The sequence below is a fragment of the Chlamydotis macqueenii genome, chromosome 6, assembly GCF_036417535.1.
Source record: "Chlamydotis macqueenii isolate bChlMac1 chromosome 6, bChlMac1.mat, whole genome shotgun sequence".
NCBI lineage: Eukaryota > Metazoa > Chordata > Aves > Otidiformes > Otididae > Chlamydotis > Chlamydotis macqueenii.
Genome location: NC_141561.1, coordinates 39,122,969 through 39,139,751, shown reverse-complemented (window position 1 = coordinate 39,139,751; position 16,783 = coordinate 39,122,969). Strand labels below are relative to the sequence as shown.

The 16,783-nt window shown below is 42.9% G+C and overlaps 1 protein-coding gene across 1 annotated transcript in view; it reads left to right on the top strand.

The window, feature by feature from the left end:
- Window positions 1–16,783, top strand: part of ABCA12 (ATP binding cassette subfamily A member 12) — an 80,852-nt gene that overhangs the window by 38,356 nt on the left and 25,713 nt on the right. The window contains exons 20-33 of the mRNA XM_086751202.1: window positions 449–588; window positions 1,134–1,253; window positions 2,397–2,487; window positions 3,819–3,998; window positions 5,430–5,745; window positions 7,984–8,098; window positions 9,433–9,762; window positions 10,620–10,689; window positions 10,791–10,925; window positions 11,609–11,764; window positions 12,518–12,695; window positions 14,197–14,415; window positions 15,058–15,254; window positions 15,647–15,807. Coding sequence (XP_086607328.1) covers window positions 449–588; window positions 1,134–1,253; window positions 2,397–2,487; window positions 3,819–3,998; window positions 5,430–5,745; window positions 7,984–8,098; window positions 9,433–9,762; window positions 10,620–10,689; window positions 10,791–10,925; window positions 11,609–11,764; window positions 12,518–12,695; window positions 14,197–14,415; window positions 15,058–15,254; window positions 15,647–15,807 — 2,408 coding nt within the window. The remainder of the gene's footprint in view (window positions 1–448; window positions 589–1,133; window positions 1,254–2,396; window positions 2,488–3,818; window positions 3,999–5,429; window positions 5,746–7,983; window positions 8,099–9,432; window positions 9,763–10,619; window positions 10,690–10,790; window positions 10,926–11,608; window positions 11,765–12,517; window positions 12,696–14,196; window positions 14,416–15,057; window positions 15,255–15,646; window positions 15,808–16,783) is intronic.

Sequence of the window (16,783 nt, the reverse complement as noted above, 5' to 3'; positions counted from 1 at the left end):
CTGCCCTAATTATTGGTGGTTTATTTCCATAAATGTTAAAAGGAAAGCAGCCTGTGCAGCAGAGCAGTGCTTGACGCTGCACCATTTCCCATTTGTTGATGATCTGGTCTTAGGGCTTGACAAGTCACTGCTTTTTCTTGATGTGTAGTTTTTCCTGAGTGTACTGACATTATTAGCTGCTCTGAGTTCACGGAACTGCATTTAACCTTCAAGCAAAGAATCCTGGCTTGAACAGTGAGACTCTTGTTGCCTTGAATTCAGCAACAGGAGATCTTGGGGGTGGATTGCTTTTGTCAAGACACATTATGTCAGTCAGTGAAGAGGGCCCTGAAGTCATTCGCTGGACACAGCAACAAACTGGGCAGATGGGAAAAAAATACACCAGTAGCTTTCTCATGCCTGGTCTATTTGTGCTCTGTGCAATTTGTTTGCTTTTCTCTCCTTGCAGCACCGTTTTGCTTATCCTTGTACCTGGACCTGGTCAAAACCCCAACTGGAGCTTTAATTTGGTCTTTTTTAAAACCAATGGTGCTTGGGAAGATCCTTTATACACCAGATACCGTAGAAACTCGAGCCATCATGGAAAAGGTATGGCTCTGGTTACAGTACATCAGGATACGCCCACACAAAGGGACTGTAATTTATCTAGCATGGGCTTGTGTCTTTGAGAAGCAGAAGTCTGTTTTCTGACTGTTTGGAGTATTAGTCAGATTATTTTTTCCTAGTTGCATTGCTGGTTGTATCAGTCATCTTTTGTCTTTGAATTAATCTTCCAAAAAAATTGCTGTTGGTCTAACATTTAGGATATGCTTTTTTTAAAGTTTATGAAGTTTCACCCCCGTATTTTCAGTCGGTAATAGAAAGATGTCTCCCAGAGCTAATGCTATAACCAGTACTTGTTTGGAAGCAGACCAGTAGTAGAAGGAAAGCTGATACCAAGACGCGGTCCAAATAAGGCCATATTTTTAAGTATTTGCATCCAAGTTCAATGTGTTAAGGGTCTTTTTGCCAAAGAGGGATAGGGTGCTAAGAAAAATCCTAAGGAAACCAAATTTGATCTTAGCTGTTTTACTGGCTTATTTTTAAAAAGCTTTAAGGTAATGAAACCTTACGTGTTGTGATTTTTTTTATAGTCGAATTCAACCCTGAAGCAGATGGCTGATCTAGCCCTGAAGTCCCAGGAGTGGTTGGACAAGTCTCCTGTCATCATGAATTCACTGTCTAAGTTAAACCAGACCGTTCCGATGATCAAGGTGTGAGATCGTACCGTCCCCTGTTTCTCTGGCGGGCGGGAACTGGGAGGATAGATTTCTTCACTGAAATAAACTGGGGTTCCAGGGACCTCGGAGACATCTTAGATCAGTTGGGGAAATGCTTCTCAGGCTTTTGTCCTGGACTTTGCAGTTTCTGTGCCTGCCCAGCTGTTTCTGTAACAGAAACACTCCTGATGCACCTTTCCATGCAAATCCTCGTTCTGAAATGATCCGTTTGTGAAATGCTCCTTGACACTGGCCATGCTGAGGCCTGCTGGAGGGCTAAGACGAGCAGGAAACGCTCTTCAGTTTGTAAATTAACTTTCTGCTTGATGGAGCGTTCCAGCCAGCCAAGACCAGGCAAGAAATTACTTTTTTGAAAAACGAAACAGTATCTATAATAAGCATGTAGCTCTGGGTACACACAGAAAAGCTAGAAGATGTCTTTTTACCTCAGTGAATGTAAATACAATTTCTTTTTCCCCTCCTAAGGAGCCAAGCCTTGCTTGGATACAGAAAGCAGTAGGCTGTAATGCTTCACGTACTTGCTTCCTGTTCTCCACAGTAAAAATTGTCTCCTTTTCTTACAAAACTATGAAAATGAGATCTCTGGAACGCTAAAGCGTTAGAAGTTTATTTCAGTGGCTGGAATTCATTGTAATTTCCATGGTACTAAGAGAAAATCCGCAGTGGAATATGCAAAAGCGAAATGAAATATTCTCTACTGTTCAGACAAACAAAAATCTATCTGCTGGTCTCCAAGCTAAATTTTGGTCACCCGCCCCTTGTGCTCGGGCTTTATTCACGGGACTTAAACACAAATGAAATTTCCTGCACTTCTAGAATAACAAAGATTATCCATTATTTTTCCATGGGACTCTGGTACTTGGTGGAGGCTCAGTAGACATCCTCTGACTCCAAGAAACACTGGCGTGGACTCACAGGGCTCTGTATTATGTTTTCGTTTTTAACATTTCCCAATCCTGATACATGGAGTGAAGTATGGGAGGTCAGGAACGGAGCAGGAGGGGGTTGTACAAATGCTCAGTGCAGGCAGCTGGTCTGTTGTATTTTAGAAATACACTGGATAAGCTCAAGGGGCTTCTGGTCAAACCAGTGCTTTTTCTTTTTGCTTGTCGATAGAACGCCCTGCAGAATCCCTTTGTGCAGGTTTTTATCAAGTTGATGGTGAATTTGGATGCAGCTGAACTGCTGAGTCAAATAAACAAACTGGGTAAGTTGTTCCACCAAATGTGCTGCCCTCTTATTTGTACTTCAGGTCTGGGAGCTCCAGAGTTACCAGACTGTAGCCATCCTCTGCTACTGCTCTTCTCTGGCCAGTATGAGATGCTTTAGTGCAAGGCAACCTCAATTGTGATTCAAAAATCTTTGGGAAAAGACCCTTAGAAAGCAAAGGGATGGTTTTTGGGAGTGTTGAAGGGATAGTAGGCTGGGAATCTCTGCAGCTGAGTGTGGCCACTGGAGGGCACTGTTTAGCCGTAATTATCACTTCAAATTAAATACCTGGGACTCTGCTGGGAAATGTTATGGGGAGCTCACTTGCATCGCATCAAGGTTCATCTTAGACGTTTTCCAGAGTAGAAAAGCAACTTGTCGGATAAAGGTACCCAGGCTGATGAAGCCAGAGGCATCATTACAGGAGGTGCTCTGCTGGAATTTGCTGTTCTCTGGTGGACTTGTATGGTCCCTCAAGGTGAGAGTTGCTGATCTGCACTGTGAGAATCATCAGCTAACAGCAGTGGCGGGTGCATCATCCCCTGTCAGTGCACAGCACGGTGATCACAGTCCCTTCCTAGCTGGTGTTATCGTCCCTACCCGCTTTGTCAGTGAGTGGCCATACGTGTCAACATAAATCTGGGTTATGCTAGCAAAACACAGCATAAACCAAGAGTGGTTGTAGTCTGTCGCAGTCAAAAGGATATTTACATACTGTTTGTGATGACCCCTCCTGTCTCAACTCCCCGTAAAATCATCGTGCCTGCAGCAGCTGGTCCGTATTAGTTACACTGCGCTATGCAGTCGCCTTTTAAAACAGCCAGGGAACAGCAGCATCTTTATTAAACTGCATCATCGAGTTTAGTACACATCTCAGCACAACAGACAACTTTTCCTTGATGTGCTTGGCTAAAGCACGTTTCCCCCTGGAGACAGAGCCGCTCAACAGCCGAATTGATTACATCCAAACCCATAGGATGTGGAGTGAATGGCGAGCGTTGCATGCGAGTCTAAAACCTCGGCAGGTTAGGAGAGCTTTTGATTTGGGATGGCTGTCACATCCCGTTGCTGGCGTCCTCCCAAACGCAAACTCACGAGTGTATTACAAATGATTAACATAAAAATTGGGTCAACAACATGCCTTCATTGCACTGCTAAGTGTAGAAATGTATTTTACACTTAATGTTTAGTGTGATGCGTTTTTTTTTCTTTCTTTCTGGTGTCATTGTTAGTGTAAAGAGCAGAATGATATGATGGATTTTTTTTTTTTTTTTTGCTATGTGTAGTGATGCTACTGGTTTTGTTTATGCTTTTTTCTTTTTTTTTCAGATGATATTCGGCTGGAATTACAGAACAACGCTGACATTGTCGATCAGCTGAATACGTTAGCTACCCTTGCTGTAAATGTGTCCTCCTGTGTCTCGTTTCATCGCATCCAGGCAGTCAGAAACTTAGAGGAAATGGAAATGGTGGCTAAAGAGCTCTTCCTGAAGAATGAGCTTTTCGCAAGTATGTGACAGAGTCTCAAGTCCCTCTGTAAATTAAAGTTAACCTGGTACAGGGTGGGAGTCCAGCACAAGAAGTTTGGCTTTCCACCAGCAAATGTTGTGATCACAGCTCCCACCACACAGCAGTCGATTTGGAGCCAGCGTGTCGGGGATCTGCTTACGACAATATTTTACACTCTTCTTTTGGTACCTCCTCTTCTCTTGCACCTCTGCTGCCTGTGGTCAATTGGTGTTTTCTCTTAGGTAATTCTCAGTTTGAACAAAATGTCACTGACCTTAGGAGATCTTCGTGACAGCTGCCTTCTTTCACACCCCCATGGGAAAAGATGCTTTAATCAAGAAAGATTTGAGACAGTTCAATTTATTAGAAGGTCCTGAAGCTCTGGAGATGTTCCAGCCAAACACTGCAATATTATGTTGGATATTCTCAGTCACACTTCTCACATTTGTGGGATCGGATTGCAGCTTCAGATCAGACCACAGAGATGGGCAGGGGGGAGTAGAGAATAGAAACTTGCATTAATTTGAATGATACAAATGTGTCTTATTTTTTTAAATAATGCCCAATATCTCTTCAATTAGGATTCACTTGTAAGTCCTGTGGCCTGTTTGGTTTTATGCCTCATTATTGAGGGGTAGATAGAAACTTTTTCTTTTCTTGGAACTGCAGACTCTGATAATATTTGTCTGTTCCCGTAAAAGCTGTTTTCTTCCCTGTTTGTCCTCCATTCCATCGTGTGCTTTATATGTGGAATAATCAGGAAAAATATTCTGGAGAGAAAAACTTCTGTGGTATTGCCTCTACTCAAACAGACACTTTAAAGGGAAAAAAAAAAGTCCTGTTTGTCAAACTGTATCTACGGCATGCCATTTCCTAACAGGAACTCGCAAAGCTTTTATATTCTGGGACCTCTCAGCTTTGCAGGAATTTGTGTGGGCACAAAAATATGTGTGTAGGTCCTGAACAATTTTCAACACAGCGTTCCTGAGGTTTTGGTTTGTTACAGCATCACTGTGTGAGCTCTGTTGATAGAGTACCTTTGGGCACGTTCGTGAGAGGTGGCATACTTAACAGATGTGTGACAGCCCATGCTAACAGGAGGATTTTTTTTCAAATACAGCTGGTTATTTTCAGAGCCTTTGGTTTTCAAATGCTCAGTGGGAAAAGATTTAAAGGCTCTGGGGATGTATTTCACACCCAGAATCATTGGCCACATTTGAAAGCACCAGTAGCTGCAGTGATGTATGGTTTCCACTTCCAGCCCCTCAATAAGCAGTCTATGCATCTGAGCTTTATTTGTGCAGCAAAGAAATGAAATGATAGAATGTCATGTAGAAAAAGCTTGCAAAAATGAGGAGTTCCTACGTATCTGTGTGTACTTCTCCTGTGCTGTCAACTCTGAAGGAAAGCCTTTTCCCTTTCTTTTCCAAGGTATCATTTTCAAGCTGCCTCCAAGCCGTAGCAGCCCTGCACGCTCGGTTCGCGGGGCGTTGGCCCTCCCTCCTGTGCTCAATTACACCATACGGATGAGCAGCAGGATCACACAAACCACCAACAGAATAAGGGAGCGCATCTGGACAGTGGGCCCACACAATTCCACCTCGCAGAGCCAGATTTACAGCCGGGCGTTTATTTATATCCAGGACAGCATCGAAAGAGCCATTATTGAGTTACAGACTGGCAAGAATCCAGAGGAAATAGCTGTTCAAGTCCAGGCCATGCCTTACCCCTGCTACAATAAGGATATGTAAGTTTGTGTGGCTTTTGTCTTCATGCTTTGTGTAAGCTACTCTTGTCTGCCTGGTGGAGTTCACCAGCTGCGCTGGTCTCCTTAATACCACGTTCATAATTTCATTTTGTGTGGAGTTTTTTTTTCCAAGGGTCTGAACAACAGAGGGATTTTTGGACTCTAGTATAAATGGTCTGGGTTTAGTTTGCCTAATCTTTTGTTTTCAGTGCTCTGTGTGTACCTGAACTGTCGTGGTCACTCTAGGTTTTGCAGCAGGTAAAATTCATTGTCTCTTTTGCTACATGTGGTGGAACTGGGACTGGGGTTGGCAGGACTTGGGTTAAATATGAGTGTTGGCTTGTTCTGCAGGTGCTTACGTGCAGACAGTGCAGCAGAACTTAGAAAATGTATATATTGGGTGAAAAAATACACCCTAGATTTGAGCTTTGTTCCTAGAAATTGCTGTCCAGCGGTGGTATTTGTTATTCATCCCAGTGAATAGTGAATAGTTCTCAATATAGGTGCTTTAAGAGGGAAGATGAAATTGTACCATTCATCTCTGCAATAATGAGGGAGGACAGAGAAGCTTTTGATGCACTGAGTTGCCAGGGTTAACAGCCTGTTGTACAGAGCAGTGCAGTGTGGACCAGAATAAGTTTTAAACAGTGAAGCCGATCAAGAAGTTTTGGATCATCTTCCTTTCTGCTCATCTTGAGCCAGATCTGCAGCTAGCAGAGGGAGAAGTGAATCTCTCACGGCTGAGGATCTGCCCCTCTGGCAAGACAATTTTGGTCTGCGTTGGAAAGCTGGCAACGTGCTATGTCCTCAGGGTTATCACCCTGACTGCAGCTGGTGGCCAAACTGTGGAAAACACACAGGGAAGGGATTTCATTTCCGTCAGAAAGCACTGAAGGGATGTTCAGCCTGTCGTATTGGTAGGTTGGACGATCACTCCGCCCTGACATGAGGATCTTCCTTGGTCCAAAAGCGCTGTGAGATAGTTTTGTACAAGGATTAACTCGCTGCTGGAGACATTTACCAGAGTGATATCTGCTCCTCTTCTTGTTCTTGGGCTGCAGAGAAAACCACTTGCCTCCGAGTTTCCCTCCCCACCCCGGGTTCAGAGGGAAATGAGTTTGCTCAATTATTAAAATAGCTAAAGGCTTTGGATTTGCATCCAGTCAAAGTCATCAAAAAATGATTGTTTGTCGATTGTTATCGCCTAGTTACAATCCTGTAGGGAAAAGGAGGGAGTATATACACTGAGAAGGTGTTGGAAAATACTGAATTTTTGTTAGCCTAGAGATCATGCAGAAGGTGGTAGCAAAAAAAAAAACAAACAACCCAGACAACAAGGAATGAGTAAAGCTACTGAAATGCCTTTCTGTTCTTTATAAATATGGTTTCATTTGCATGGAAGTATTTCCTGAAAGCGCTGGTTTATGGAAATTTTGAGTTTTATAGGTAAAAAAAAAATTTAAAATCTAGTAATATTAATTTCTTACTGTTATTGTACATTAAGCTTTACCCAGGATGACACTGATTATTTTTTTAAGCCAAGTTTAGAAATGACAGAGGAAAGCATAAGTGCTGTGGATACAACAAAGTGAATCTCCTACTGTAAAAACTTGCTTTCCATCACAACAGGAGAAATTTTACTGTTGGCCATTGTTTTCTTTTCTCTGTGCACATTTGGCACAGGACAAAGGTTTTAACTAAAGTGAGGAGCCAAAAATTGTGAAGCCGATGTTGTAGACCTGGATCCGCAATGTCTGTTCCATGGGGGCAATAGGAGAGACGCTCTGAGGGAAAGCACCTATATCCAAACTCCAGCACCAGGAAATATGGCCTGATAACAAAATTTGGCTGTTATATCTGTTAACAGAGCAGGGGATTCTGGCTGGCTGCTGTGATGTTTCAAAATGGGGTGCACCCCATCAGGGAGCCAGGAGGTGCCACTACCCATGGCGGTTCCGGCTCCTGCCAGCGGTGCTACATTCCAGAATGCATCTGAAAATCCCGCTGTGATTTTAAAAAGAAGAAAAAAAGATTTGAACAGCCAGGAGTTTCATGAATAGAAAATCGGATGCAATGGCAAAATAGCCTTTTTTGTAATAATTAATTATACCCCACGTTTTGAAATATAAGCATGTCTTTTCTTGTGCCAAAGTATTATTCCGCAAAATATGTTCTGTATAAAGCCTTAATCCCCAGAACATTTTATATTCAGCTGAAGCTTGTGTTTGCCTTTTACAGGTTCTTAACCAGCGTGACCTACTCTCTTCCATTTGCTCTGATGGCTGCCTGGGTGCTGTTTATAGCTGATTTTGTTAAAACACTTGTTCAAGAGAAAGATCTGCGGCTTTATGAGGTACGGTGAAACTTTCTGGGGCGTGCAAAATTATAAACAGATTTTCCTTATTAGTGGGTAGTATGTCTCATGTGCAACATTAAATGGAGCAAAACAAGCATTAAGGAAAATAATATTGCAAATACCTGTTGTTTGACCTGCAGTGTTTGAATTCTGACGTTGTCACCAAGCTCAAAACCATAGAAATGCAGGGCGTTTGCCCTTCAAGTGGTGAGAACATTGCTTTGCAGTTCTGAACACTGGAAACATGGGGAGCTCACAAAATTACAACTTTTCTGAAGATTTAAAGCTCTCTAAAAATCGACTTTGAGTCATACCTACTGGGGACAAAGACATGAAAAGTGACTTATTTCCTCTCCTTGAAGTTGTTGTACTTAATATTTCAGAAGGTGCTACATATTACATCAGCTCATCTGAAATGAATTTCTTCGGGTTGTCTGTTGGAAAAGAAATGACATTGAGACAGGGAATTTATTAAATTAACTCAGGTTTTCAGTGTGAACACAGTCAACAGAGATGAGCGGCGAAGAACTTTTGTAAAACTAAGCTTCAGCAAGCAACGAAAGCTCAAGCAGATTTGTTTTTTATCCAGTACTGTGGAACCAAATACTGATTCGCCAAAAACATTTCCAAGAAAGGGCGCTCCGTGAACTGTGATGAGATTGAAAATGAGTGAGCCCCAGTGACAGCCCCTTACTGTAATTTAGGGAACCCAGTTTCCCTCTCTCTAAGAACCAGGGTGTCAGTAATCTTTTTAGGTGTGTAATAATCTACAACAAGACACCAGCACCTGTAGTTTCTTTTGGATTTATCAGTACAAATTTACAGTTAAATACAAGTCTTGTGGACTTGATCATCAGCTAGTATAAATTAACATTGCTTCCTTATAACCGTGGTAATTTAGATATTATTTGTTGTCTTAGAGGTGTGTGAGAAATGGTTTGGTTTCAAAGATACTTAAGAGCTTTTACACTCAAGCGATGGGATCAATTAGCATTATGTTTAAGAAGAGCCAAAATGCTTTAGAAGAGTTACAAATCTAAGGCCAGAAGTTGCTTTGGAGCTTGTGGGCAGCGACACTTCGTACTTGCAGATCCTGTCTGTGCTGTTCTTTTGCAATGGACTGCTTTGCAAACCGAGCGCATTCCCGAAATGTGAGTGCATGGTTTCTCCCTGGTTATCAACGTGCAGTATGCCAAAGTATGAAAGAGCATGGTTTCATTGCATGCCCTGTACAGAAACTGAAAAAAGAAACAGTTCAATATCAGCAGAAAGATGTCTTGATAAACAGTTGTCATTTGTGATTCTCTTTTTTTTCACCTTTCTCTCTGTAGTACATGAAAATGATGGGTGTTAATGCCAGCAGCCATTTCATCGCCTGGTTCATAGAGTGCGCCATCTTCCTCCTAATTACTGTCACCTTCCTCATCATTGTTCTAAAAGTAGGTGACATCCTTCCCAAAACAAACACAGCTCTCCTGTTCCTGTACCTGATGGACTACAGCCTGTCTGTCATAGCCATGAGCTACTTCATCAGTGTTTTCTTCAATAACACCAACATAGCGGCCTTGGTGGGCAGTCTGGTGTACATCCTCACCTTCTTCCCTTTCATCGTCTTGCTCGTCATCGAGAATCATTTGAGCTTCTCCGTGAAAAGCCTACTGGTAAGTTCTGGGAGCAGACCTTCAGTAAACTTCAGCTCTTGTTATAGCTTATGTCACAAATATAGGTGAGTTGGGCGCCTTTCAGTGCGTGTTGACAGGTACGACGGCACGACAGGAAAGTTGGCCATGGCCTGTTTGAGTGAGACCTGGAACTAATTGTGTCCCATGACTGAAAGCAATACTTGTGGAATTTTATTGAGTTCCCACTTGCCAGCTGAATCAGAATAGTTTGAGCTACATACTTGGCCCTTTCGAATTGCAAAGCAAAACGGGTTACTGTCAACCACTGTGAAAAACAAGGCTGTCTCAGTGAGTAGTTTAGGTAGCAGGGCTGTGGAGGAGGCTGGCTCTGCTCATTGCTGGCTGCACTCATCCTTTAGTTTCGTGTCTCTCAAATTCCTACCATGAAAATAGATTTAAAGCCTTGTTTATTACCAAGGGTAGAAGTAGGTAGGTGTTAGGTTCCCAAACCCAGACTTGTTTTCTTGGAGGCACCAGATTCAGGAAAGGGCATCTCTTAATGCAAGTGGAAACATTATTAACTACATGGCAGGTAATTCTTAAGCACTCCTGTATTTCAAAAGCCTAAAGTAAAGCCCTGTATGAGGCAGGAAGTTGAGTCCTGGCTGTGGAAGCAAAAGGAAGGCAGGCTCTAAGGAGACATTACAGCCCATCATAAGCCTGGTCTAGTGCTCTTTGTGCCTTTTGGGGGAAAAAAAAAAAAAAACAAAATAAAACACACTTATTTTTTCTGGCTACTGGACCAAGCAAATGAGGTACCTGATTAATTGACTGACTTAATTTCTCTTTGAGACTAATTAATAAGTTCTTTGTTTTCATTTTTCTTTATTTCACAGAGTCTGTTGTCTCCAACTGCGTTCAGTTATGCAAGTCAATACATTGCTCGGTATGAGACGCAAGGCATAGGTATGTTTATTGTAGACAAAATTAGGCCTTGAGCTCCCATGGTTGTGACATTTCATGAGCTAATATGGATTCTGTTTGTATTTCTAAACTCCTTTCTGCAGGTCTGCAGTGGGACAACATGTATAAGTCCCCAATGATTGGAGACAACACTTCCTTTGGCTGGATGTGCTGGCTCATTCTGATTGACTCTTTCATTTACTTCATCCTGGGATGGTATATAAGGAATGTTTTCCCAGGTAAGGATATGAAGCATCGAGACTGGTGCTGGACCATCTCTTTTGAAAAGCAGTGAATTCAATACTGGCTGGTTCCATGGTTCAGGCAGAAAGACCGTGTGCACACACAGAATACCTCTGTTTCTAGATCAAAAGGAGCGTGACTTTGTGGATGTCTGAGTATTAATGAAACTGAGACAGAGCAGAGCAAGGGAGAATTAGGGTTCCTCTGCTTGTCACAGGGGTGGGTGGGTCTCCTGAAGAAGCTGAAGCCAAGGACATGGGAGGGTGTGTTTGCGTTCTGCTCAGTGAAAATGAGAAGAGAGCATGTTAGCCTGCGTTTGTCAGCTGAGTGATTTTTGTCTTATGTTACTTATATCATTTGATTTCAAAAAGTAATTCCTGCCTTGGGCAAGAGCCAGTACATTTTTCTCTTGCTTTTCTTCCCCACCTAATGAAGCAGTCCACTGGCATACGGAAATCTACCCAGTGGAAAATGTAAAGTACTCCTGCCCTCCAGCTATGAAGGTACTCAGAATAGCAGATCAGTGAGTGCTTCCCATTGTGTCCATCGGACAGATTCTCTACCAAGTATTAGTAGTACAGGAGCACATCAAGAGGAGAGAGGTCTCTGGAGTTTGTTTCTGCTATTTTGAGTGCACTCCAACAGTGATACCCAAAGGAGATTCCTCCTTTCCTTGCAGGTAGATACGGCATGGCTGCTCCCTGGTATTTCCCATTGCTGCCATCTTACTGGGTCGACTACAATGGTTACCTCCCCTTCTGGAATGAGAAACAAGGAGGCCTTCTCTTCACCAAGCTGATGCTAAGGAAAGAAGCCACCCTCAACAATAAGATATGTATGTGACTGCTAGATGGGGTAGCAATGCTAACTTACGGTTTAGGTCAACGAAGCCAAGTTTGTAAAGGGGCATCATACTCAGAAAGCGCATTTCTGTACTCATCCTTATTTTGTAGCACAAGAAAAATCGGAAGCTGTTACTTGCCTGAATGGAGATCTGGCTTTTAAATCCTACTTGTTCCTCCTCTTTGGTGTGGAAATCTGGTACTGATATTCACATACATATTTGCGTACGTTGTAGTTGGGTAGTTTCCTTAGATGTGCATCTCACTCTACAGTGCTCTATGTAGAAACACTTTTGTGTTTCCTCTTGGCAAAGAGAGATGTGCTTCTTTGTTCATCTCTCTAAATATTTAGCCTGTCAAATACTGTGAGATCACACATAAAAGCTTGCTGATTCTACCAAACTGAAAATAACTCAGTAGTTTTGTTGTATGTCCTCCAGTTTTCTGTGGTTGCTTAGTATAAATTAAGTTAGGTGCTCCAAAACATCTAAATGTGAGACCTTTTCAAGAGTGATAAATGCTTATTGTCAGGAATTATTAGAAGCAGGAGTAAAAAGGAGAAATCCCAGAGAGTTCAAAATGATACAGATCCTGTGAAATGTTCTCTACATTCCAACCTGAAAGACACCTACTTTTGCTGTATTTTGTTTTAAAAAGCCCTGCTTATCTCTTAGGGGGAAAAAAGCAGCACCAACACCTTCTGCAGTGCAGTAACTATCTTCTGCCCCTTTCCTTTGGTGTCAAAGGTGCCCCCCCTCCTCACCTGGAACCAGAGCCCACTGATCTCACCTTGGGAGTCTCCCTCCGTGGCATAACAAAGATTTATGCATCCAAAGCTGCAGTGGACAACCTCAGCCTCAACTTCTATGAAGGAAATATCACTTCCCTGCTGGGACACAATGGAGCTGGGAAAACTACAACCATGTGTGTATCCTTTAAAGCTGCTTTTTTATAGAATGTGGGGAATGATTGGGTGAATAAGAGAGCAAGTGGGGCTGTGCAGTGAATAAGATGCTTTATTAGGCCAAATCTCTCTTGCAGTTTTATCTTGCTCATGGATGACCTCAGCAGTCCCTTCATCTATTAGAATTAAAGGTTCTTTTCTGCTTAGGAACGTGCTTTTTAATCTGGTAGGGTACCTGTAACACACAGCACAGCAGCTGTTCTAGCATTTTGTTCCCTGACACTTTGGTGCCTGGGGTTAAGTTGTTCTGAAAGCTGTGGGTAGCTTGTGCACGGACCAAAGCTGAGGTGAGATTAGCAAGAAAGCTTCATAAAGGTCTGTTTCAGCTGTACAAACTCGTGTGTTGGCTGGGCTGGAATGGCAGTGGGTTAATACATCGGCCTTTCAGCCCTTCCAGCCCTGGCATTTATAAATTATTATTTGAGTTATTAGATAACAGCACTAAAACAGACCTGTAGAACTTGATTTCTACACTTATATATGTGTGATGCTCTGAAAGCAACATTAAGCTGATAAATAGAAGCCTCGGAAGAGCCAAAACCAGTAAGACAGATGTGTGCTTCATCTGAGCTTATTATCAATTCAACTCATACCCTCTTTGCAAAGTGTAGGCAGAGATGATCTACGCAAAAGTGTAATGGCTTCTTGAAACTTAGCGCAGGCTTCAAATCCTGAGTAAGGTCACAAGTTACTCCTTTCGTTTTTAATGATGGTTAAAAGTCCCAGGAGAGAGAGAAGCTCTGGGAAAGTGAAGGGCAGTCTTTAGTCCCTGCAGGATAGCACCGAAAATTACCTACATTGTGCAAGTAGTTATTCTGAACAGAGGCTGTTTGACTCAGGTCTGTTAGGCATTGCTAGGTAGGTAATTATTTGCTTGAACTAGATGAAAGCGCTGCCCACTGCGAGGTGTCTTGTCTGGAAGTCCTCCCTCGTTTCTTGTTTAATAATGGCAATGAAATCAGGTTTGCATGCTCTGATGTGGTTGGTAAGATGAAGATGTGGTTTTGAATCTCTGTTGCGGTTAATGGTATGAGGCTGGATACCTCAGGCAAACCTCAGAGAACGAGAAGTTATTACATTATATGAATTCCCAGTGATTAAACTGGAAGCCGAGGGCGTTCATGAGTATTGTTGTATGGGATATGCAGTGGTCTGACTTGGGGAGGGGAAGGCTGAAGAAGATAAAAGTGCATGTGAAAACCAGCCAGATTTCAGTGTATGAGCTTGGTGCTTGCCCTTGCGTTCCCGCAGAGGGGTAGGAGGATGTGCTTTGGTGTTAATTGGCCACTGCTCTGCCAGCCGTGGTCAGGCAGCAGAAAAAACAGTGGTCTGACTTGAAGAAGTGTGATGGTGATGTAAGGAAACTTTGAAAATGATGATAGATACATGACCATGTGAAAAAATTACCTATGGCTTTCTCCTTTTTTTTAACTTCCTTTTCTATTTATTTTTCCCTTTCAGCTCTATTTTGACCGGCTTGTTCCCTACATCATCAGGTACTATCTTTGTGTACGGCAAAGACATCAGGACTGAGCAGGAAGTTATCAGAAAGAACATGGGGGTGTGTATGCAGCACAACGTGCTCTTTAACTACCTCACCACAAAGGAACACCTGCTGCTCTACGGGTACATCAAAGTCCCTCACTGGAGTAAGCAGGAGCTCTACCAAGAAGTGAAGAGGTATAAAAATAGCAGGGTGGGAGAAGGGAGAGGGGGCTGTCAAAATAATTGTCACTGCCGAGCTCAAATGGATGGTTTTGAGGATGGTTGCAGAACCTGTGTAGAGATCAAATAACGCCTTGGTATGGCCACAGGAATATATCGAGTGTTGATGTCTGTGGCTGTAAGAAAACAACATCTCTTCTCCAGGGGGTTTACAAGCTTCTGTGGCAATTCTTTGGAGGTGAATTGATAAGCCTAAGAGTCTAGTGTTTGCTGCCTTACAGTTTTCCCCAGAAAGAGATTTAATCAACCAGTCAGAAGGATGATGTTAACTTTATTGGTTCTGCAGAGAAACGAAGCAGCCAGAGCATCCCAGGGAGTTTGGATCTTGGTGTTCTCGGTTGATGAGGCTGAGCCTTTAACCTTGACTTGTCAGATGGAAACCTTGAAATCATCCTAAAAAAAATATTTAAAATTAAAATCCCAGTGACTGAACTATAGGGTGAATCATCTGCCTGCACTGTGACCGTTCAGCAGAGCAATCCATACTTGAGCAGTTTTCCATTTGTAGTTATGTTTTTTGAGGGTATTTTCGGATTCCTTGCTTTTAAAAATGCCTGAAGGACAACCCTCGGGGGTTGTTTTGCCTTTGTTTTTAAGGACTTTGAAGGAGACTGGACTGTACAGCCATCGTTACAAGCTAGCTGGCTCCCTGTCGGGGGGGATGAAGAGGAAGTTATCTATAGCTATCGCTCTCCTGGGTGGATCAAGGGTGGTGATACTAGATGAACCAACCACTGGAGTGGATCCGTGCTCTCGGAGAAGTATTTGGGAAATTATCTCCAAGAATAAAAAAGGTAACTGTGATGAGATGTGATGCTGCCCAGTGGCAAAGCTGATTTGTGTCACTTTTGCAAATATGGTATCAGTGGCTTTGAGCTGTGAGTTTTGGAGACCACAGAGAACAAATTGTGGGAGACTGGGATTTTGCAGGCCCTCTAGGTGCAGCCTAGTTGGTTTCTGTAAATTCACAGTGTCATTTAAAAAGTAACTTTGCCATAATAGACAATTTACAATACAGTAACTTTCAGCTTCTCTCTAATGTTGCCTTGTCACTAATAGTTACAAAAAAATGCAGTCAATTTTCACCTGATACTCTGTGTCCCCTCGCTCAGCATGTGTTTCACCAGTCTCAGGTAATCACGCGTGTTTATTCTGTGGTAGCTGACATCAGCTTCGTGTTTTTCAGGCAGAACCATCATTCTCTCAACACATCACTTGGATGAAGCAGAAGTTCTGAGTGACCGAATCGCCTTCCTGGAGCATGGAGGACTCAAATGTTGTGGTTCACCGTTCTACCTCAAGGAAACGTTTGGTGATGGCTACCACTTGACACTCACAAAAAAGAAGGTTTGTGTCTGAGTTGCTCCTAAATTTTCAGCGTCGTGGGCGGGAAACCGAGTCAGTCGCATGACGGGAAGGAAGGAGGCAAGCCATAGTGTCCCACAGAAATGAAGCATGCTGCAGAGGGTTCTGCTCAGTCTTAGATGTCTGCAGCGGAATGGTTGTTTCAGTATAATTTCACTTCTGTGGAAAAACTTCTTTATGCCCAAGTGAAAGTGGGAGGCGTTTTGGGTTGAAACCCTTGGGTTTGGCCACACAGGTTGAAGAATACGTGGGGCTATTTCCTTGGGCTGGCAGTAAAACATTTTTTTCATATGCCCCAACCACTGAGATACCTGGGTTACAGTGCACTCTGCTCTGTGGCTAGCTTTGCCTGTCCCGTCCTGGAATTCACATGTTTTGGGGTTTTTTTAATAAATAAATTTCCTTCAGAAAGACAACCTATATGGAGAGCTCTCCAAAACACAGGAGCCTTAGCTTCAGCCTCTCTACACAAAGCCTTGCAGCATTAATAGACAAGGCTCTCCAGCGGGGCCACCAGACCAGCCTCTCTGGCACTCATAAAACAGGAATGTCAGTGCTCTGCTTCGTTGAGAAAGAACAAGGTCTCCTTGAGGGTTAAAGGCAAGGCCGGGTGCAGAGTGTGAATTCTGGAGTTCAGAGAAATAAAGCAGATGGGAAGAGTCCATTGATAGCATCTGGCCTGAGGCAAAATGTTCTGCTTGCAAGGAGGGGTAACTCTGCTTTTGATAGCATTTATTAGTGTTGTTGGTAGCCCCAGCACACGGAATAACATGCAGATAACATAAGAGGTCAGCCCCTCTTCCAAATTGCTGGCAGTATAGATAGAGAAAATGAAAAAAGACCCTGTGCAAGCCCCGTTCTTAATGGGAAAATGAGTGTATTTGTGCTGGCAGCCAAGCTCAGGTGTCAGCTCTCCTGTGGCTAGGCTTTTCTCTGTTGTACTACAAACCCTCTAGCT